Raw genomic sequence first — 23,300 nt, forward strand, 5'->3', positions numbered from 1 at the left:
CAATATGCATTTAAATGGTTGTTGAAGTCTTATATATGTGTGTGTGTGTGTGTATATATATAAAGTTGTTGAAGTCCACTAATCATATTTAATGTCACATGACTCACATCAATTTATATATACTATGCTATAAAATTTATAGAATTTTTTATTTGAATTATTTCTTTTGATTGGTGACACATTTATTTGTAAAATTTATATATTCAAATTTGTATTATCTTTAGCATTACTCAATCATTTAGATTTGAGAATATGTGGCTTAAAGATGAGGGTTTTGTGGATAGGGTTCAGTCTTGGTGGGAATCCTATCAATTTCAAGGTGCACTAAGTTTTGTTTTAGCCAATAAATTAAAGCTCTTAAAAAAATGATTTGAAAAGATAGAATGTGGAGGTGTTTGGTCATGTTGAAGATTGGGTTAAAAAATGTGGAAGGAATTGAGTGTTCTTGAGAATTTGGAGGATAGTCAGGGTTTATTAGCGGAGGAAACGGTAGAAGTGGGAAGAATTCATGCTGAGTTAGAAAAATCTACTCTGTTGGAAGAAATTTGTTGGAAGTAGAAATCTAGAGTTCTCTGTGTTAGGGAAGGAGACAGAAATACTAAAATTTTCCACCGAATAGCTAACCTTCATAGGAAGGTTAATTCTATTGATAGGCTTATGGTGGACGGGGAGTTGTCTTTGGATCCGGCAGCTACAACAGATTGTATCTCTTAGTTTTATAGGTAGCTTTATTTTGAGGATGTGGCTCATAGACTTGTCTTAGATGATGTGTACTTCTCTAGTATCTCGGTGGAAGATGCAAGTTGGCTAGATAGGCCTTTTGAGGAGGAAGAGGTGTTTGGGGTGATCAATGATTTTAATCGTGATAAGGCACCTAGCCTGGATGGCTTTTCTATGGCATTCTTCCAGTTTTGCTGGTGTGTTTTGAAAATAGAAATTATAGTCGTATTCCACAATTTTCATACTCAGGCTATGTTTGAGAAGAGTCTTAATGTTTCATTCCTTGCCCTTATTCCTAAGAAAGTGAATGCCATGGAGGTAAAGGACTTTCAGCCTATTAGCTTAGTTGGTGGGATTTATAAGATTATCTCTAAGGTGTTGGCTAATCGGCTTTGTAGGGTGGCACATGGACTTATTTCGGATTCACAAAATGCCTTTGTGAAGGGCAGACAAATTTTGGACTCCACATTGATTGCTTCTAATTGTATTGATAGTAGATTGAAGTCAGGAGTTCTAGGTGTGTTGCATAAATTGGATGTGGAAAAGGCGTATGATCATGTGAGCTGGGATTTTTTAATGTATATGCTTCAGCATTGTGGTTTCTCAGAGAAATGGAGAAAATGGATAAGGTATTGCATTTCAATTGTAAAGTTTTCCATTCTGATCAATGGTAGTCCATCTGATTTCTTTGGAAGTTCTAGGGGCCTTCAGCAAGGAGACTCATTATCTCCTTTATTGTTTGATATTGTGATGTAGGCATTAAGTTGTATGTTGGATGTGGCTGCCTCTGCTGGACAATTCTCAGGCTTTTTTGTGGGTAGTACGACTAGCCCATCAGTGATGGTGTCTTATCTTTTATTTGCAGATGACACTCTGATTTTTTGTGATGCTAATCCTTTTCAGATTTCTAATTTGAGGGCGATTCTTGCTAGATTTATGGGGGTGTCAGGGCTTCATATTAATTTAGGGAAATCTGAGTTGGTACCTGTTGGTGGGATGCACAATTTGGAGTTTTGGTGGGTCTGTTGGGGTGTGGGTAGTCTTCTCTGCCCTTGAAATATTTGGGCATTCCATTAGGTGCTAAGTTTAAGGATTTAACTGTTTGGAATCCTATCTTAGAGAAAATGGAGAGGAGATTAGCTGGTTGGAAGAGATTGTATTTATCTAAAGGGGTAAAGTGACACTCATTAAAAGCTCACTCTCGGCTTTACCTACATACTTCCTCTCCCTTCTTCCTTTACCGGGTAAGGTGGCTAAGCGTATGGAGAAATTACAGAGAGATTTCTTGTGGAATGGGATTGGTGGTGAACCTAAAATTCATTTAGTTAAATGGGCCAAGGTTTGTAAGCCGTTGCAGGTTGGGGGGTTGGGTATAAGACATTTGGAAAGCTTTAATTCTACCTTGTTAGGAAAATGGTTGTGGAGATATGGCATGGAGACTGATGCTTTATGGAGGAGGGTTATAAAGGCAAAATATGGGAATATTTAGGGTGGTTGGTGTATGAAAAAGGTGACAAGTCCTTATGGGGTTAGCCTGTGGAGATACATTAGAAGTGGCTGGTTGAACTTCTCTAAACTCCTTGTATATGATGTGGGGGATGGTACTAGAGTGAAATTTTGGAAGCATGTGTGGTGTGGGGATTGTACTTTTCAAGAGGCTTTTCCGGAGCTTTATTGTCTTAGTAGGTCAAAGGATTTCTTGGTGGCTAAAGTTATGGGTTGGTCTGCTGGGAGAGTTCACTGGAATGTGCAATTTTGTTGTCCACCACAAGATTGGGAAGAAAAAGCCTTTGATCGGTTTATGGGGTTGGTTTATTCTTCGACAGTGTGGGGGTTTGGCCTAGATAAGGTTTGTTGGAAGCTTACAAGGAACAAAGGTTTTGAGGTTAGAGGATATTATAGCTCCTTCTACCCTCCTACTCATGTTTCATTCCCATGAAGAATGATATGGCAATCGAAGGTTCATCCAAGGGTGGCTTTCTTTTCTTGGTTTGCTTTCTTAGGTAAGATCTTAACAACAGACAACCTTCATAAAAGACGTGTGATAGTGCTTGACTAGTGCTATATGTGTAAGAGATGTGGGGAGTCAGTAGATCATCTTCTACTTCATTGCCCTGTAGATGGGTTATGCCTCATAATGTTCTTGAGTTGTTTAAGGCTTGGCAGGGAAAGTTTGCGCGACATCATCACATTGATGTTTGGAGATTAGTGCCTCATTGCTTGATTTGGTGCATTTGGCGTCAAAAGAATGCTAGAAGCTTTGAGGGTTGTGAATGTTCTTTGCTAGAGATTATGTCTTTTTTCTTGCACACTCTCTTTGAATGGAGTGTAGTCTTTTCTCATTTTTCTTGTTCTTCTTTTCCTATTTTTCTTGACCGTTGTACTTTTGTTTCATGATTTGTGCCCCCATAGTACATCCCCAATTTACTCAGTTTGGCACTTTTTCTATTATTAATAATATTCTTACTTTACTTATCAAAANTAATATTCTTACGTTATTTATCCAAAAAAAAAAATTCTTCTATCTGATTTGTTGTGTATGGTTATATATAAAGGAACCTTTTTTGCAATGAATATTGTTTCTTTAAAGGTTAATTTACAAAACCATCTTAGATAGTTAATCAATTGCAGCATAAACGAGTGCATCAAAATATATTAAATAGTGGAGTCATAGGAAACATGTTGCCTATACACTTCCCTAGCATTTTGCAGAACTCATAAAACTATTGTGGGGATTCCAAAAGTTTCTAAATGTTTCCTACTCTCCATAGTCTTCAGCTATTGTATATTCATTCAAAAAAAAAAAAAAAAAAAAAGGAATCATTTATTCGATAAAATTTTAATCACTTAATCGCTTCATGAGCCTATCACTTCAAAAGCCTAATCTTCTACTTCTACGTGGTCTTATCCTTTGCACTGATGCATACAATTTGTCCTATCCCTTGCAATCCTCACCCATGCACACATCAATTATCCTATCCCTTGCAATCCGCCCATGCATTATCCAAGAATCAAACAGTGATGAGTCGTATCACTAAGCTCCAGCTATCATATTATATCTCCTTTTTAACTCCAAACTTTAAATTTTAGTATCTTTGTGTAGTTCATAGTTTAACATGAAGGAAGGAGTCTTCTTATTTTAGGTTAGCTCTTATGATCTTGATATTTGCATATGGGGTTGGTTATTTACATTATCAAAAGCACAAAGGTATATTGGGCTTAGGTAATGTAATGGTAAAGCATCTTTCCCATATAAGAGTGGTTTAGCTTATATGTGGGAGTTTGGATGAAATCTTATCTCCTAAAATATGTAGGATTGAGTTTCACTGAATGAAAAATGAAATATTATTACCCTTCCATATATGTTATCAACTATCCTGCGTAAAATAAAAGTTTATTATTCATGCTTCATTCTGTTAGGTAATGAATTACATCATAATTTTTATGTGCAGTGATCTTTCGTATAACAACTTTCCCAATGGAAGCTTAATTTGTGAACACCAAAGCTTGTAAGATTGCTTTTGTCTGTGTGTAAGTGTGATCTTTTATTTATTAGCTAAGCTTTGGACTTGTGATATTTTATGTAGGAACTTGTTTACAACCTCTTCAAAGGGAGTGACACGTAAGTTTTTTAAGTTCACCTTTCAAAGCATGCATTACAAAGGTTTTTTGATATTAACTTTCTGGTATATTGTCTTGATTTTTTTTTTAAATTTTTTTTTTAATCTTCAATGTAATATTGTCTTGAGTCATGTAACATATATTTAATCACAATGTAATATTGCTGACTTGCTTTGGTGGATTGCCTTATCAGTGGAAATATTTCATGTCTGAGAAGCACTTGTCCAAAAAGTAAGTTCTTGTTTGGGCTATTATAAAATTGATTTAGTATAAAATTCTTCAAGATTTATCTATCAAAAAAAAAAATCTTCAAGATTGTTATGCTCATGATTGCTTTGGTTCAGATCTGTACCAGTTCCTCAAATATATCCTGAAGGGTTTTTTCTCACGCTTGTAACCATACTGAATAATGAATCTGTTTTAAGAGATCCTACTTTACATCTAAGTTTTAAATCTTCTATGCTACACAATTTTGTGGTTGCTAAATCATGTTACAGTTTCAAGTCTTTCTTACAGACTTGCAGTCTTTAATGTGACTAGGCACTAACCATGTTTTAATATTTTATGTTCAGAATTGAGGGCCCTCCCTTGCTTGTGGCCCCAAGATTGGAAATTTATTGTAAATGCTTCCAAGTTTATGAATCTTTCTCATCTAATTATGTCTTACTAAACATTTTAATTTTTAGTAAATCTTCCAAATTGTCTTTCTGAAGTCTGCAGAATAATGCTAATGCACTGGGATTGAACTTTTGTTGTTAGGATCCATTTCTAGCCTTTGTAGTTATCTGGCTATCTTATCTAATAGTGGCATGAGTCTCATTGGATATAGTAACACATGAGAGCACCCTCTAATAGTTAGACACAAGAATGAGCAGTGTTCTTGAATGACCGTCTCATTTGGCTTGATTCTGCACCAAATGAAACTCTGTCTCATCACACACTCCTCCCCCAACCGCCCCCCCCCCCCCCCCCGGGCACCAGAAAAAAGGGAAACAAAATATTTTCCTTATATAATTTGCATTAATATTAATTTAAATATGTTTAAAATGTTCAGCTGTTACTAATCCATTTTTCCTATTTCCCCAGTTAGACACTCCCTCCATATAAATTGTGGCGGACCAGGAGTAACTATAAATGGAAAAACTATGTATGATGACGATACAGAGCCAGGTGGAGCTTCAAAATTCCTTAAGAGAGGATATTGGGCATTTAGCAGCACTGGTAACTTCATGGATGCTAACGAATCGACAGACAATTATATTTTGGGAAATTCTTCCAAACTCACTATGGCTAATCCTGAACTATACATGACTGCACGCCTTTCTCCTCTGTCTCTTACTTATTATGCTTTTTGTTTGGGAACTGGACCTTACAAAATAAACCTCCTTTTTGCGGAGATACAGTTCACCGATGATAATACATATAGCAGCTTGGGAAGGCGTGTATTTGATATTTATATTCAGGTATTTAATGACATTATGCTCTGACCTTCACCAACCAAAGTTCTTATGTTTATAGCTTGTTACTAGCTGGTCACTAACATGTTTAGAATATTGAAGGGAGAGCTAGTGGAGAAGGATTTCAATATTGCTCATGAAGCTGGTGGAGTTGGCAAGAAAGTCACAAAACATTATCACGCAGTTGTGAATAATAACACCTTAGAGATCCGTTTTTATTGGGCTGGGAAGGGTACAACTGGCATCCCTGAGGGAGGAGTCTATGGTCCTCTTATTTCGGCAATTTCTGTTTTTCCTGGTAGGTTTAGACCTTGCATTAGCTAGTTGTAATCAATTTTGGACTCTTAGAAATAGACCATGTATTAACTTGCAAATCCATGTTTATCTTCATTCTACTATTATTGTGATGATTAATGCATTCCTTCATCTGTATGTGGGTACAAATGCCACAGAATCCAGATGGAGTGGATTTTATTTTTATTTTGTTTCTTAAAATCTCTACTGGATTCAGGACAAATTAAGCTGATAATTGTCCTTGTGTTTTGAAAAACAGTCGTGTTCATTTAAATTTAGAACTTGAGAAAAGAGCAAGTGTTGATTATTTCTTCATTGAAGTGGTTGTAATGGTTTTGATGGTTTTTGTGTTCCTTTATGCATTACATAGTTGGCTGGATAATGATTTTACCCCTTTCTGAGGCATCTAATATTATATCTTTTGAACTATTTCTTTAAATAGACTCTACAAATGGCAGCGGTGTATCAGTAAGAGTTGTAGTTGGAATAGTGGCTGTAGGAGCATTTGTTCTATTTCTGGTTCTGGGTATCCTCTGGTGGAAAGGCTGTCTAGGACAGAAGAGCAGAATGGGACAAGGTATTTAGTATTGTAAATGCATATTGATCTGTTCCAAGGAAAATTTATATGTTCAGTGAATTAGATTTTGCATTGGAGCTTTTTGCATGTGTATATATATGCCCCTGATACGCATGCTTTTAGAACGACTTTAACTATTCAAAACATAATAAAAGATATTAAATATTTACCATTTTATGCTGCTAGAAAACATCATTTTGCCTGAATGCCTGGTTTAGGATATGCTGCTAGAAAACATCATTTTGCCTGAATGCCTGGTTTAGGAATTGACTGCATATGGGTGTTTTAGAACTTATGATTATTACATCTGCCCAAATGTTTTGAAAACCTTAAAAAAGTGTAAAAATTTTCAATTTTCCTAGATATAATTCATATGTGAATTTGATTCTTCTACAGATCTAAAGGGTTTAGACTTGCAAACTGGTTTGTTTACCTTGAGGCAAATCAGAGCTGCAACTAACAACTTTGATGCTTCCAATAAAGTTGGAGAAGGAGGTTTTGGTTCTGTTTATAAGGTATTTAACACTAAATTTAACATTGATATATTCTATTTGAACTTTCATTATTGAGTTTTGACTCCACACAAACAAAAAAAATTAAAAAAAAAAAAAAATCCCTATCCTTGTTTCAGTTTCTTCCTTTTATGTTAAGATGTTGAAAATTATATTCTCACAGGGCCTCTTGTCAGATGGTACAACAATTGCAGTAAAGCAGCTTTCTTCCAAATCAAAACAAGGAAATCGCGAGTTCGTGAATGAGATAGGCCTGATTTCTGCTCTTCAACACCCTCATCTTGTTAAGCTCTATGGATGTTGTATTGAAGGAAATCAACTATTACTAGTATATGAGTACATGGAAAACATAGCCTTGCTCGAGCTTTGTTTGGTAAAAATTTACTTCGTACACTTGTTGTTTTTGGTATTTGTAACATGCTGTAAGTAAGATAATGTATATATGTATAATTGATTTTCTATTAAATTTGATAAATTAAAGGCTCAAAAGAATGCCAGTTGAAGTTGGGTTGGACGACAAGACATAAGATCTGTGTTGGGATAGCAAGAGGTTTGGCTTATCTTCATGAAGAGTCAAGATTGAAGATTGTTCATAGAGACATCAAGGCTACTAATGTTCTGCTTGATAAATATCTTAATCCTAAGATATCTGACTTCGGTTTGGCCAAGCTTGATGAAGAAGATAATACACACATAAGCACCCGCATCACTGGAACTTAGTGAGTTACTGCCTTCGTTAATTTCCCTTTTATGAATATTATAGAAAAGTGCTGATAATAAAATTTTATTTATATAAGGGAAATATAGGTGTTTTTTCTTGTAAGAAAATATCATTAGGATAATGTTTATGTGACATTAGGAGGACAACAACAGCAATAACAAGAACAACCAATTTTTAATCTCAAAATATTAGGGTTGGCTATAGATCCTCAATATAGTAATTAGAGTTGGCTAGATGCATTCCTTTTTACTATCATATTCATTGTTACCTCCTTAATTGACGTGTCTATTTTTACTAATTCTACTAATTTTATTTTAGGTCTTCCTCTACCTTTTTCCATTCTCTTGACTTGAATCAATTCTCTTTTTGTCATTGGTGCATTAATCACTTTCCTTTCTACATGATCAAAATTTTTTAAGCTATTCTTCCTCATCTTTTCATTAATAGGAAAAATCCTATCTTTCCTTATATTTGCACTTATTTATATTAACACCCTCATTTTAGTTATGCTAATTTTACGAACATGTTGCTTCTCAAAACTCAAAATTTGTACCTTAAAAAAAAACAAAATCACCATTCAATACCATAGAGCATAACTACTCCTACAAAATTTTTTCCTTTAACCATTCTACTACACAATGATCCTTATGCCCTTCTCTACTTCATCCACAATGCATTAGATTCTCTTCACATATTTATGAAGTTATTGGAAATTGATTCTAAAGACATACCGATTCTTTAATAAGAATGTGATACATAATGATCTTTTTTTTTTTGATAAGTAAAAATTTTATTGATCTCAAAAAATGGAACACCCTAGTACACAGGGAGTGTACAAGGGATCAAACAATCAAGAACAAAAATTACAAGAATCTAAGAAATCAAGAAAGGATGAAAAGATTGGTTCCGCAATGCAGCCAACTAGTCCATTAAAGTGCTAAAGAAAAATAGCTGCAAGTCTGATGTGGATCTCGCCTTATCTTCAAAGCACTGACTATTTCTCTCCCTCCAAAGGCACCACAATAAGCAATGGGGAACCATAAGCCATATAGACCCATTTCGATGACGGCCAAAACTGCCTTGCCAACATGCTAGAAGCCCCACTACAAATTGCGGCATAACCCAGCTCACTCCAAACAACCCGAACACCATAGCCCACATATCCATTGCAACCGGACAATAAAGAAAAAGATGATCAACCGATTCCCCATTACACTTGCACATGTAGCACCAGTCTAATATCCAAACCTTCCTTCTTCGTAAATTGTCAATCGTTAAGCATTTCCCTAAAGTAACAGTCCAAACAAAGAAAGCTACTCGAGAAGGGATCTTCTGCTTCCAAATGCTTTTCCAAGGAAAACAATAGTCATTAGAGCCCATTAAGAGATTGTAATAATCCCTAACCGTGAAGCCCTTCTCTCTAATAGATTTCCAGCACATCTTATCCTCACCAAGCCCTCTAACCGATGCACCATATATGGTATCCATGAAACTATCTAGTGCCTCAAGTTCTCGGGCATGTACACCCCTAAAGAAACTTACATCCCAAAACAGGATTCCGTTATCAAACTTCATAACCTCAGCCACACTAACCGCTTGATCTCGGCAAAATCTAAACAATTTAGGATAGCTGACTACAAGAGATGTTTCTCCACACCAACGGTCTTGCCAAAATTTCACCCTAGACCCATCCCCAATATCATATAGAATGTGGCGAGAGAAAGTAGGCCATCCCCGACTAATATTTTTCCACAAGCCAACACCATATGGACCATTAGTAGGCCTAGTACACCAACTACCCCATTCACAACCATATTTCACGGCTATCACTTGCCTCCAAAGGGCAGCCCTCTCCATCCCAAATCTCCATAGCCACTTCCCAAGCAAAGCTTCATTAAAAATTTATGTTAAGATGTTGAAAATTATATTCTCACAGGGCCTCTTGTCAGATGGTACAACAATTGCAGTAAAGCAGCTTTCTTCCAAATCAAAACAAGGAAATCGCGAGTTCGTGAATGAGATAGGCCTGATTTCTGCTCTTCAACACCCTCATCTTGTTAAGCTCTATGGATGTTGTATTGAAGGAAATAAACTATTACTAGTATATGAGTACATGGAAAACAATAGCCTTGCTCGAGCTTTGTTTGGTAAAAATTTACTTCGTACACTTGATGTTTTTGGTATTTGTAACATGCTGTAAGTAAGATAATGTATATATGTATAATTGATTTTCTATTAAATTTGATAAATTAAAGGCTCAAAAGAATGCCAGTTGAAGTTGGGTTGGACGACAAGACATAAGATCTGTGTTGGGATAGCAAGAGGTTTGGCTTATCTTCATGAAGAGTCAAGATTGAAGATTGTTCATAGAGACATCAAGGCTACTAATGTTCTGCTTGATAAATATCTTAATCCTAAGATATCTGACTTCGGTTTGGCCAAGCTTGATGAAGAAGATAATACACACATAAGCACCCGCATCACTGGAACTTAGTGAGTTACTGCCTTCGTTAATTTCCCTTTTATGAATATTATAGAAAAGTGCTGATAATAAAATTTTATTTATATAAGGGAAATATAGGTGTTTTTTCTTGTAAGAAAATATCATTAGGATAATGTTTATGTGACATTAGGAGGACAACAACAGCAATAACAAGAACAACCAATTTTTAATCTCAAAATATTAGGGTTGGCTATAGATCCTCAATAGAGTAATTAGAGTTGGCTAGATGCATTCCTTTTTACTATCATATTCATTGTTACCTCCTTAATTGACGTGTCTATTTTTACTAATTCTACTAATTTTATTTTAGGTCTTCCTCTACCTTTTTCCATTCTCTTGACTTGAATCAATTCTCTTTTTGTCATTGGTGCATTAATCACTTTCCTTTCTACATGATCAAAATTTTTTAAGCTATTCTTCCTCATCTTTTCATTAATAGGAAAAATCCTATCTTTCCTTATATTTGCACTTATTTATATTAACACCCTCATTTTAGTTATGCTAATTTTATGAACATGTTGCTTCTCAAAACTCAAAATTTGTACCTTAAAAAAAAACAAAATCACCATTCAATACCATAGAGCATAAATACTCCTACAAAATTTTTTCCTTTAACCATTCTACTACACAATGATCCTTATGCCCTTCTCTACTTCATCCACAATGCATTAGATTCTCTTCACATATTTATGAAATTATTGGAAATTGATTCTAAAGACATACCCATTCTTTAATAAGAATGTGATACATAATGATCTTATTCTGTGTCTCTTGTATAATAAATTCATACCTTCTTCAATATCAACTAAACCCACATAAATTGTACATGTACCTAAAGCATGGATATGTTGATTCTACGTTTATTGACATGGTCTCATTTATGCTACCATGACCATATAATAATCACTTTTGTAAATCTGATTATATAATAGGTGCACCATTTATGTGGTTAAAGCTTAGACTACTGTTGTCATGTATCATGTTCATTGTAATAATCAAAATGAGATATACAATGATCAAATTATATGGGTGCAAATACCATTTTGGTCCCTACATTTTTTACTCACTATTAATTTGGTCCATATATTTTGGTAACAGTCAATTTAGTCTCTGTTATTTTCAACTTTTAGTCAATTTAATCTATGTTATTTTCAATTTATAGTCATTATGGGTCCAAATTTGGGTTTTTTTTAGTTGTTGAGTTGATATGTGTGTCTACTAGAGTTGGAGAATGGTAAATTTGATTTGTGTTTTTGTTTTTAGTTGCCAATAAAGTTCAAGAAAATGCAAGAAAAGTGATGATTTGACTGTAGGGAATAAATAGTCATGTTGAAAATAATAGCGACTAAATTGACTTCGACCAAACTACAGGGACCAAATTGACAATAACCCCCAAATGTAGAGATCAAAATGGAATTTTCACCTCTATACGTGTCTTGTATCATAAATTCATACCCTTTTTTTATTTTTTTTTTAATTTTTTTTATTTATCATCAATTATATCCACACATACTCTAAATGTAGCAGGAGAATGGATATATAATTGTTTAACCTAAACTTAGATACAGCATCTTAGATATGGTTCCTTAAGTAACCCTCCTAATATTCAGTCATTTGTCTACTTAACCAAAACACTATGTGACATTAACACCATACATTTCTTTCTTCTTTTTTGTTTTCTCCTGTATGTGTTAACACCATATACACATAAACACGAGAAATCCTAGAACCCCAATTTCTCTGACTTCTCAATTTTCACCCTCAATCACTGACTTCTAAGCTTGTGAAGAAATTAAGCTCTGCTTGCTTCTTTCTCTCTCCCTTTCATAAAAACTGGTCCAAGACACGGAAAATCACCCAATATAAAAGGTACACTTGAGAAGTTCAATTTGATCACATGGAAAGGAGGTAACGAAAGTGCCCACATCTACTGCTTTAAGAGTCCAACATAGCTAAACTTAAAAAAAAAAAAAAAAGAACACATAAAGAAGTCATGTGCCCAAACCCAGAACAAGCATTGCAGGCATTGAACTTACATCATAGAGCCAATAACCAATTAAAAAAACTTATATTTTATGGGGAATCATTTTAATGGGAAGGAGTTAAGTTTTTCTCACGGAATGGGTTTTTTGGTTCTCTTGGGGAAACAAAAGTCGGATGGTGTTTACATTGTTTAGTGTTTTGTTTAAGTAATCAGGTTGTTGAAATTTAAGAGAGTACCTAAGGAATCATACTTAAGATATTGTATCTAAGTTTTTCCCTGATTGTTCTATGTCCTACACACAACAAACACAACATTTGAAGTTTATAAACATGTTCTCATAAATGTCTGCATTATCACATATTAATCATTTTGGTATAGTTGATTATAGTCATCAACCATCAACGTACTGTGTGTTTGCCAAAAACCTAAAGTAATAAGCATAGGGGATCTGTGATCAAACACCGAGGTCACGTTTGGAATGGAAGACATATAGAGAGTCAGAGAGCTCTAAGTGTCATAGCTTACGATGCTATAGTGGTGTGCCTCGAATTTTATAACATGTTGACTTTTTGTAAGGAGGTGTTTAGGGATCCCATATTAGTTCAGTTTAAGTTTGCTTATGGATTAATGTATTCCACCTACTAGCTTAATCCTTTTGGTATATTGGAGATGGAAAGCATGTGGTCTGCCAAGAGGGTGAGTGGGATGTTCATGACTTGGGTCTCCCCAGCTGATATCTGGTCAGCTGGAAGCAAGGTTTCACCGTTGAGAGCTGCCCTATAAAATTAAGGAAGGTGGTGGTGGTTTACTTGAAACTGACCTCATTTGAGTTTTTTGTAGGGTCTGAAGTTGGGGTTATTAGCACACAGAGAAGAAATTGTGCAACGGTAGTAATTATGGAATTCAAAAAATTCATCAGTTTTGTGAGGATTTAGAGATGAGATTTGTCATCCTCAAATCCAAACTTAAAATCCAATTGGAAATTTTAAATTCTCGCACTAGAATTTGTAAATATTGAACCCAAATGATGGCTATGATTGGCGCACCCAAACACATGGTATCTTTCTCAACTTGCCCCTCTCTCCCTAGAAAATGCAAGTATTCATTTTCTTGCATTAAAAATGGTCCATTGATGCAGACAGTCAATAAGAGTTGGTCTAGTTTTGATGCAGGGCCTTCTTGCCACATTTCATTGGTTACTTTAATTATTACCGAGTCTTTGAAGTTTTTTGGTTAGAAAGCTGTTGGTTCAGTTTTAATTAAAAGTATGGTAGGATAAGGGCAACTTGGTAATTTCTAGATTTTCTGGAACGTGTTGTCATTGGCTGTTGGAAAGGCCCATGAGTCTTATTTTGTGTTTTGAGTCTTAAGTATTCTTTGTTATTAATAATCCTAGTCGTTATAGAATTAGGTTATTTAAGAGTCCTATTCCTTCTAGAAAAGGTTTTAACAAAAGCTTATATTAAGGTTTTATTGTAGTCAATAATATTCATAATGAAATTGATTCTAATATATTTCTTACAACTTATTTTAAGTTTTGAGAGTGTGATTGCCTTTCCCCTACTTAGGTGTGATTGGCTTAGGGTTTACCTTTCTTTAAATCTTGTTTTATTCACACTTTTAATGCCAAACATCCATCAACATCAATCCTAATTCAAGAACCCTTCAAAATCTCCTCAAGAAATCCAATTTAGTGTTGAATTCCAAAAAATCCTACATCATGAATGCAAGTTGTCTTTCATTCCGCCTCATGCTATTTAATTTTGTTCTAGTTGTTTTCTTACAAATTCCCTTTAGATTGCCTCATGTATATGAAAAAAATTCCATTTAGATTGTTTTCTTAGCATGCTAGAGTAGTAACAATTAAACTTCTGAAAGTCATATAGGTCACAATTTTGGGTTACTTATCAGCTTAACTTATCTTTATACCAAAATGATACGGACAATGCCATGTACATGAGTATGGATAAGGTTGAATTTATGTTTTATGTTGTGGTCAACAAGTAAACACTCAAGCCAGTCTAAGAAATCCCACATTGTCATGTATCATTATAGCCAAAAACAATCTGAAAGAAAATCCTTCATATCTTTTCACATAATCTCGAGACTTATGTAAGAATTTGTTTCATTGCTAGTTTGCTACTACATCAACAAAACCAACAGCATGCTGCTATTGACATCAAGTGTCAACATCTCATTATAATCTTTATCTAGGAAATTTTAATTTAATATTTGTAAAGGTTGCAACTCTAGAGGTGGCTGGACTATGGCTTATGGCACCAAGAGTTTGGTCCATGAAGGTTTTGTTGGCTTTTAAAAGCATTTCTTCTTGATCTTCAACCTGTTGAGACCATTTTCATCTTACTTTTACATAGGTTTTCATTTAGGAACTTCATTGATGAATTTGCAAATGCTTCATTAAATGACATCAAACTCACAAGAATTTTGATTTTTTGAATGAAGGTATTAAGGAAACACATCTAGAATAGAAGATATTCGGGGAAACTATTTATTAATTAGGGAAGAAAACGAGTGAAAAATCAAGGGAATTTTTACACTCAGTTTGGTTTGAAGGAAATGGGTGAGGAAACAAAAGGGGGAAAAAAAAACAAATGTTTATAGGAAAATTTTAATATTGAGCTTAATGCAAGGAAAATGTTTTGAGCATCCTTCAATTCAACTTTGTTGAATATTACTATAATAAGCATTCATCTACCTATTAAAAAAAGGGTAAAACATTGAAATATGCTTGGTGGAAAAGTTGTGCATAATTTTGTGTTATTGCAGTGGATATATGGCACCTGAGTATGCAATGCGGGGTTATTTGACTGACAAAGCAGATGTTTATAGTTTTGGGGTTGTTACCTTGGAAATTGTTAGTGGGAGGAGCAACACTAGTCACCGACCAAAGGAGGAACCTTTTAATCTTCTTGATTGGGTAAGTTTGATCTTTTACTCTTTTCATTTTATTGCTTTTTGTTGTTCTTATTTAATTTTTATTTGGGCTCTTTATGTTAAGGTCATTTTGATTTACGCAAGTTAAGGTCATTTTGATTTATTCCAAATATGTTTAAACTTTTGGATTTGAAACCCTACTATTAGATATTGGTTTAATTCAAGCTCGTCTGCCTATATTCATTTTTGAGAGGGCCGTTAAATGTTACTCAAGCTCAAAAAGACAAAATTTTAATGCACCAAAACTGTCATTTTGTCTAGGTCAAGAAAAAGGTCCATACCCAATTAAAATTTTTTTTTTCTTGCTAAAAGCCTTGTAGCTCTACAAGCAACTCTTAAGTGTTTTTAACCAAGACACTTATAGCATGGTTTTAAAAAAAGACCAGACCAGTTGGTTCAACCAATTCAATAGTGAACCGGTGCTAATACCAGTCAAGATATTCACAAAAACCGGTAATGCATAAAAAGTCCGCTCAAAACCAGAGAACCGGTGATTTAACTGTCCTGAATTGTCGACAATTTGAATGGTTGAAGTGGTTAAGGAGAACGCAAAGAATAGGAGAAGCTGGATCTTGGATCTAAATGAACAATAACTGTAAACAATTTTGCTGGAAAGGAATCTCAAAACTTGGATTTGAAGTTTGCGATGTGAATGGTACACTTGCTAGTATTATTCTTTGCAACTTATTTGTTAGATTCTAGACTTCAAACTTTAGATGGCTCTATAAAATATTATTATTGTGTGGCTCTTTTATTATTATTATTTTCATCATTTGTACTGCTCTTTTTTAACTTACAAGTTACAAGTTACAACACACAATACAAGTTATAATAATAATAATAACAACAACAACAATAATAATGATGATGATGATGATGATGGTTAATTCCATTAACTTATTCTAATATTTGGGTTAATATTAACTAGGACCAAAACATTTCAAAACTGATTAATTTGGTCTCTAAACTTAACTTAGTCCCTAAACACCGTTAGGCTTGTTAGTAATTTTTTCTCCTCTCTTACAGACCAAATTGGATTAGGAATCAAATTGGTCAGTTTTGAAATATTTTAACCTGTTTGGCATCAGCTCAAACTTGAGAGTAGGTTATTAGAATTTACCCCTAAAATATAATAATAAAAAAGAAAAAGAAAATACAAACTATTTGGTTCTTCTCCCATCTGATATATTATTATCCCATAATTGTGCCAATAATTTTATTGTTTTGTATTTTCTTTTGGTTCAAATACTCCTAAAAGGGCTTTTTTATTTTTAGATTTTCTTTGTTAAAACATTTAGAACATATTATTGCTTCCATTTTTTTAGTATAATAAGATGGAAAAAGTCACTCACAAATTATTTTAATTATCTAAAATATTTTCTAGTTAATATTATTAGTTATTATAAATGTATAATTTATTTGTTTAATGTAATAATTTTTTATTAAATTATTTATGACATTACTGGTTTGACCATTGGTTCAACCTTTGTTGGACTAGAGAATTGGGAACTAGTCCCTTTTTTAGTTCTTTCTCTGTTCTAGTTTTTAAAATTATTGTTTAGTTCAAATCCCCTCTAGCTCTTAATTTGGGTTAAGTGAGTCAAAGTGACATCACTGATCATGACGACCACAATTACCACTTAGCCAATCAAACCACCAAATCTCAAAATCCCCAAGTCTCAAAATCCCAAAGTCTCTGCATGATCGACTCAAATCTCTTTGCACTCCCTAAACTAAGAGCCTTGAAGTCAAATTCAAAAAACACAATATCCTTTAGCTATTTGAATTTCACTCTATTTAGATGCCTAGAAATGTTAGGATTTGAATTCTTTTCTTTTATTTTTGATTTTTTTAAATTTTTATGTATTTTTTTTTAAAATATAAAACTTTTTTGTTAGACTATTTAATTTATGTGAAATAATTAAAATGACATGTCATGATTTTTTTGGACTATTTAGCACATGTGACAAGCATGAGTGGTATTTAATGGCTACATTATCAGCGAGCATGGATGAAAGGGTTTATGTCAAAATACTAAATAGCATTAAAGGTTCAAATCTAAATTTTTAAATATTTGGGGGCAAAATCTAAATGATCCCATACTCTAAGGGCTCAATTTACAATCTAAAATTTTGATGGTCACATTTTCATTTAAGGCTAATTCCATATTGATAAAAAGTTTTATAATCAACGTTAAGAAATTTTACTCTTTATATTATTCCCTCACTCCTAAATTCTTCTTTCTTATTTATATACTGGCTAAGCATATGTTAATGTCTTTATTCTCAATATGGGCATAGATTGTTGACTAGTAGCAAATTTAGATGTGTCTCTACCAAGAGCTCTATAACTCAATTGATATCTCTTGGTGTTTCTAATAGAAATATTTATGATTTAATCTTCATCTCCCGTTATAATTCTTCGTTTTTATGTTCCTGTTTCTAGGCACACCTTTTGAAAGAGGAAGGGAATTTAATTAAGCTAGTTGATCCAAGGTTGGGCTCAGACTATAACAAAGAAGAGGTGATGGTCGTGATCCATGTGGCTCTCCTATGCACTAATGTTTCTTCAGCGGCTAGACCCACCATGTCTTCAGTTGTGAGCATGCTCGAAGGCAACATAATTGTTCCGGATTTGGTTTCAGATATGAGTTTATTACATGATGAAATGAAAGCGAAGGAACTGCAAAAGTATTATCAAATCAATGAGGAAATCAATATGAGTGAGAGCACGAGGCGAACAATGTCAATGGACGGCCTGTGGACTGCTACTTCTTCATCTGATGCTGATCTCTACCCAATCAATCCAGAATCTGGTCTCTTGGAAAATAGATTTTAGAGAATCTTAAAGGTTTCTCATCATTTCTTAATGTTACAAATGATTGATGCCTAACTATTTTAAGAACCATGAAGTTGAAATCATAGAACCTTATATTTTTGGTTTATTTTTTTCCAAAACTCAGAGAGGAGAGCGAGACACAATATTGATAGATGGTGGAATTCTCTTGCAAGATGAGGATGATAATAAAAACTAGCCTCCTTACACGAGAAAAGTCCATGTTCAGAGGCTTTTGCCTTCTTTTTTTTTACATGATTTTGCATTTAAGAATTTGAAAAAAGTTATTGTTTTGATAAAAAGAGAAAAATGTTTTGACGATTTTAACCTTATCCCCGCATGGTCTAGAGGCTATAACAGGGAGGTGCTTGACAAGAGCTTTACTAAACAAGGTTCCACATTAGCTACAGCCCTATATTTATTTCTTTAATGTTCTGCCTTCCCCCATTCTTTTGTTAGACCATGTGTGATGCTCTAAGTTGATTAGATATTAATTGAACGTGTGTTTTGTGAGCGTCTTTTGAGTCCTACATCAGGCATTTATTGGGTCAATATGAGTTTTATTAACAACAAAAATGAGTCTCGACTATTGATATCGGAATTATAAAGGAATACTCAAACTAAATAATGTCTTGCACTCCAAATATCAAAATAAGAGATTCTCTTGCCTAATTTGAGAGTTGATACCTGATTCAAGAGTGGAATTTGGAATATGCGATTGATTATCCATACAACCGCCCATTGATTTTAAAATTGTCAATCGAACATTTCACAACTTGAGGTTTCAAGCTCCATGCCTCTGGTTTCAAGGTCCACTCCTCTTGTAACAAAGGTATAGAGGCTTTGCTAGGAAAGGTTTAAATTTTGCTCCAAGTCAATTTAAGAAAATGTGGAACAACGTAGCAAGAGCAAGGTTTATAATTTATAAAAAATTCCCGCAAGTCAGTAAACTCTAGAGAAATTTAATGTCCTTAAAAAATTTTAATACCAACTCAATTGCTGTAAAACTTGATTATAATTTTAATACCAACTCAATTGTCCCTTTTCGCGCAAAAAAAAAAAAAAAAACAGCTTTCTGCCTCCTTTCCCAAACTAATTAGGGAAATGCCTCTGTTTTGTAACTCGATAATACAAAAGTTGAGATTCATTGAAGAACTCGATTATATTATAGTCAAGTTAGCTTCAGCTTTGTGCCATGCTGGCAAAGCAGACGTGGCCTTTTCCAATTAAAAAATGGTTGTTCATAAACACATAACTCAGTAACTAGAAAACCGAGTTCGCTTTACATTTTCAAACCCAACATCTCACAACACCTGTTCGCTCTTAGCCTGTTCACTCTCCCTTGCTCTCTACCATCACTCTCCCTGTACACTCTCCCTCACTCTCTGCGATCCCGCTTCCTCACTCTCCCCCACCCTCCATCAGTCTCCCTCACCCTTTTCAATCAGTCACAGTTGCCGGAACCCTGGTGCTCTGCTGTACCCTTTTCGAACCCTCACCGTACACACCGCCGTTGATTACAGATACGTTGCTCTGCCATTGATTACTACTTTGTGCTGCATTTGTTTTGTGGGAAATGGATGATTATTAGAGAGGGATATCGCATTACCAAAATCTTCAATTTTTTTCATTTGTTTTGTGGGTATGACTCAAGTTCAGATTTTGCCTAGGGAAGAAAAGATGATAATAAGTGCTAGTTAAATTTTTTACTATTTGAAAATGGGTTGTTTGAAAAAGTTCTATTTCATATTGCCAAAACAAATGGCTACTGTGGAAGGAGCAAAATAGCTGTATTTTTGAAGATACAAACTGATTAAAGACTCGGTTGGAATCATTGTTGATTAGAACTTTGGTTGATTGGTCTCGTGCCTGGGGTGCTTACAAATAGCAACCCCCTTCTAAATTTCACATAATCACTTAGCTTTGTGCATAATTCTTTTAGGTTATGGTGTGCTTATCATCATGAACATGAAGTAACCTATCCTATTAATAAATTACCATTATTTATCATAAGACAATTGAACATGAAATAACCTGTTCTGTTAATAAAATTTATTTATTAATATATGAAAGTATAGTTTATATAAAGATTTTCCATTTCTGTGATAGGTGTGGACATTGAACTTCATGTTGATATCGTTTCCTGATTTCATTTATTGTAGAATTTCTATTTGTTGATAAGTGTATGCACTAACATTGAAAATAGAGAATATATTGCTGCTTTCATTAGAGTTCAAGCCATGGCATGAATTTCATGATTTCCATTTTGTGAAGTTTCTTATATTAATCTATGCACTGACATTGAATATAGAGACTAAATGCACATCAAAGTTTGTAACTTTTGTTTTATGATTATTAATCTTCAGTGTTTTTCATTTTTTTTATGATTATCAGAGGGGGATTAATCTATTTTTGTCTTTCATTCTCTCTAAGAATGTGTGAGTTATAATATGTTGACTGTTACTTCAATCTATTTTTGTTTTTTTCATTTGTTTTATGTTGACTACGAATCATATACTTTTTATCTTTATGTTAAATGCTGGTTCTCAAATCTTCCATCATTCATTTGAATCTTGAACCAAATGATAAACCCTCTTTTAAAATAGTAAAATCTCTCACACTACCACGGTGAAACATGCACCAATATGAGTATGCAGTGACTAAAATAAAAAAAGAGAACAATCTTATGATACTCCGTAGGTCAAAGTATCACATGCTACAACTGGCGAAGGAGCTGGCCGTCGCAATGAACAGGTAACTTACTCTGGCGAAACGTAATAATGTCCTCAACTATGAGGACTACCTGTCAGAATGAATGCCTATATGCTGTGTGTGTTATGTATATGGGTTAAGTTAATAATGTTAGTAGCGTTAGTGTTCGATATGCAATGCATGCATATTGGTGGCACCGTGTAAGAATATTTAAGTTTTTTGTGTTATGCCGTAAGTGCAGCCGCCGTAGCCAACATGTAACTCACTTCGGCAGAACGTAATAATGTCCTCAACTATGAGGATTACCTGTTTGAGTGAATGCCTATGTGGTGTGTGTGTGTGTGTGTGTGTGTGTGTGTTATGTCTAGGGTTAAGTAAATAATGTTAGTAGCGTTAGTGTTCAATATGCAATGCATGCATATTGGTGGCATCGTGTAAGTTATTTTAAGTTTTCTGTGTTATGTCATAGGGGCTTATTGAAAAACATCATGTGTGGGAATATTTAATTTTTATGCGTTATGTGGGAATAATCTAGATTACGAATAACGTGTATGCTCCTCACAATCAATAATACATAGTACAAATGCAACAATGGTGACACACATACATATAAAACATAGTTAAGCAAAATAGTTCTCCAACAAAGTCTAATTACGCCACGACATGATTACTCTTCATCTGAAATCTCTATGTTTGACTGATAAATGGGATTAGCAAGAAGTGATTGCATGAATTGTGTGTGCTCATACCACCCTCCCTTCACTGACTCTCGAATCTCGACTTAAGTCCGATATCGATTAAGACGTATTTTCATTCGATTATTTCTTCTCTTATGCGGTTCAATGCTTTACGAAGTTTGATGATTGTGTCTCTGAGCATCTGCGATGCGAGTCGCTGAGGCACTAGCAACTTAAAACCAACCAACTCATCATAAAACATTTGTTGTTCACGAAATAGCCAAGCCCACTTCTATCTCATGGTATTGTGAATGTAAACACTATTTTACAGATTCAGATTGATTGGATAGCTGAACTCATCTTCCAATACCCAACAACGACCTATAGCAGTGAACACATTATGAGGCCTATAGAGTTGTGGGTTGCCAGAACCAGACATTGACGCTGAATACAATAACATCAAATGATCAAGTTAATAGTGTCTGTCAACTGTAGGTAAATAATGTAATATTGCATAAGATGGTACACGGCAAAGACATTCATAAATTTGTGTACTATTACATGCTAAAAATGAAATACTAACAATAACATTTGACCATAAACATTAGACATTTTTGTTAATGTCTACACGTTGTGTGCAATACAAAATGTTGTTAATGTCTAACAAATAATGGTTATATACACGCCCTTATATGATTATGACCGATGATGATTATGTGCAATAAAAAATGTTGCTATAGGAAAGATTTCATTCTCTTGTGACCAACGTTTACTACAACAAACAACCAAAATCATACCAATGTACTTACTCCACACTCATTCAACCAAAAAAATAAAAATTCAGTACAATATCAAATGAAAATACCATTGCCATAAAATTCTTGTGTGAATTTTTTACTTGAGGTGATACAAATTTCAGTTGAGTCCAGAAGCAACTGTGGATCTGTGGAGCAGAGTGGAATTCAGTTCAAACGGAAAGCAAGACACTCTGAATAGGAGGAGATGTGCAGCTATTATACGAGAATAACTCGATTTTACGAAGTTTGAGTATGCTTTATAACTCGACATTCAAGTAATCGAGTTATATTAAAAGACAAGAATCCGTATGCCTGACACCAAGACAGTTTGAAAACAGCTTTAACAAGAGCATAACTCGATATCTGTAACTCGATATCTGTATAATCGAGTTAAAAAAAGAAAATGCCACACTGGCTATCCAGTGTGGCACAAAGCTAAAGCTAACTCGACTATTACATGATCGAGTTCTTCACAAAACTCGATTTTGCTATTATCCAGTTACAAAAGAGGAACATTTCCCTAATTAGTTTGGGAAAGGAGACAGAACGCTGCTTTTTTTGCGCGAAAAGGGCATTTGCCCATTTTGGCCTTATTTTTCATGGTTTTAAAAACCCAAATAGTCAAAGAATCGAAATTGGGTCTGGTTCTAGGTTTTAATTGGATAGAATTAGGGTTCAGTTCCCAATTGAATCGTTTGGTCCATTCAATTTTTAAAACCATGTTTATTTTATAAGCAAATTCAAATAAATACAAGGCAAGTTGGAATCAGTAGAATACAAAAAAGTGGGATATAAGATTTGTATTCCTCCATCAACATTTGAGTAATGATGTAGTCTCAATAAATTGGTATAGGATAAGCATTTCAAAGCTTTTATAGCGAGGAGTGCGGGGTTCAACTAGGGATGTTCGATGTCTCGCCTCTGTCTTGTCTTCA

The 23,300-nt window shown here is 34.3% G+C and overlaps 1 protein-coding gene across 1 annotated transcript; it reads left to right on the forward strand.

Annotated features, from left to right (window-relative positions):
• The first annotated feature begins 423 nt into the window (after nt 1-423).
• On the forward strand, nt 424-18,444 carry LOC111990650 (probable leucine-rich repeat receptor-like serine/threonine-protein kinase At3g14840). The gene is made up of 12 exons (XM_065778207.1): nt 424-489; nt 970-1,278; nt 1,477-1,533; nt 1,624-1,756; nt 5,428-5,804; nt 5,901-6,096; nt 6,535-6,669; nt 7,066-7,184; nt 9,839-10,049; nt 10,158-10,395; nt 15,177-15,327; nt 17,790-18,444. Exons 1-12 carry the CDS (start codon nt 424-426, stop codon nt 18,180-18,182), a joined length of 2,385 nt encoding a protein of 794 aa, XP_065634279.1. The 3' UTR covers nt 18,183-18,444.
• Nucleotides 18,445-23,300: the final 4,856 nt, after the last annotated feature.

This window comes from Quercus suber, unplaced genomic scaffold (genome assembly GCF_002906115.3).
Source record: "Quercus suber isolate HL8 unplaced genomic scaffold, Cork oak 2.0 scaffold_175, whole genome shotgun sequence".
In the NCBI taxonomy this organism is placed as follows: domain Eukaryota; kingdom Viridiplantae; phylum Streptophyta; class Magnoliopsida; order Fagales; family Fagaceae; genus Quercus; species Quercus suber.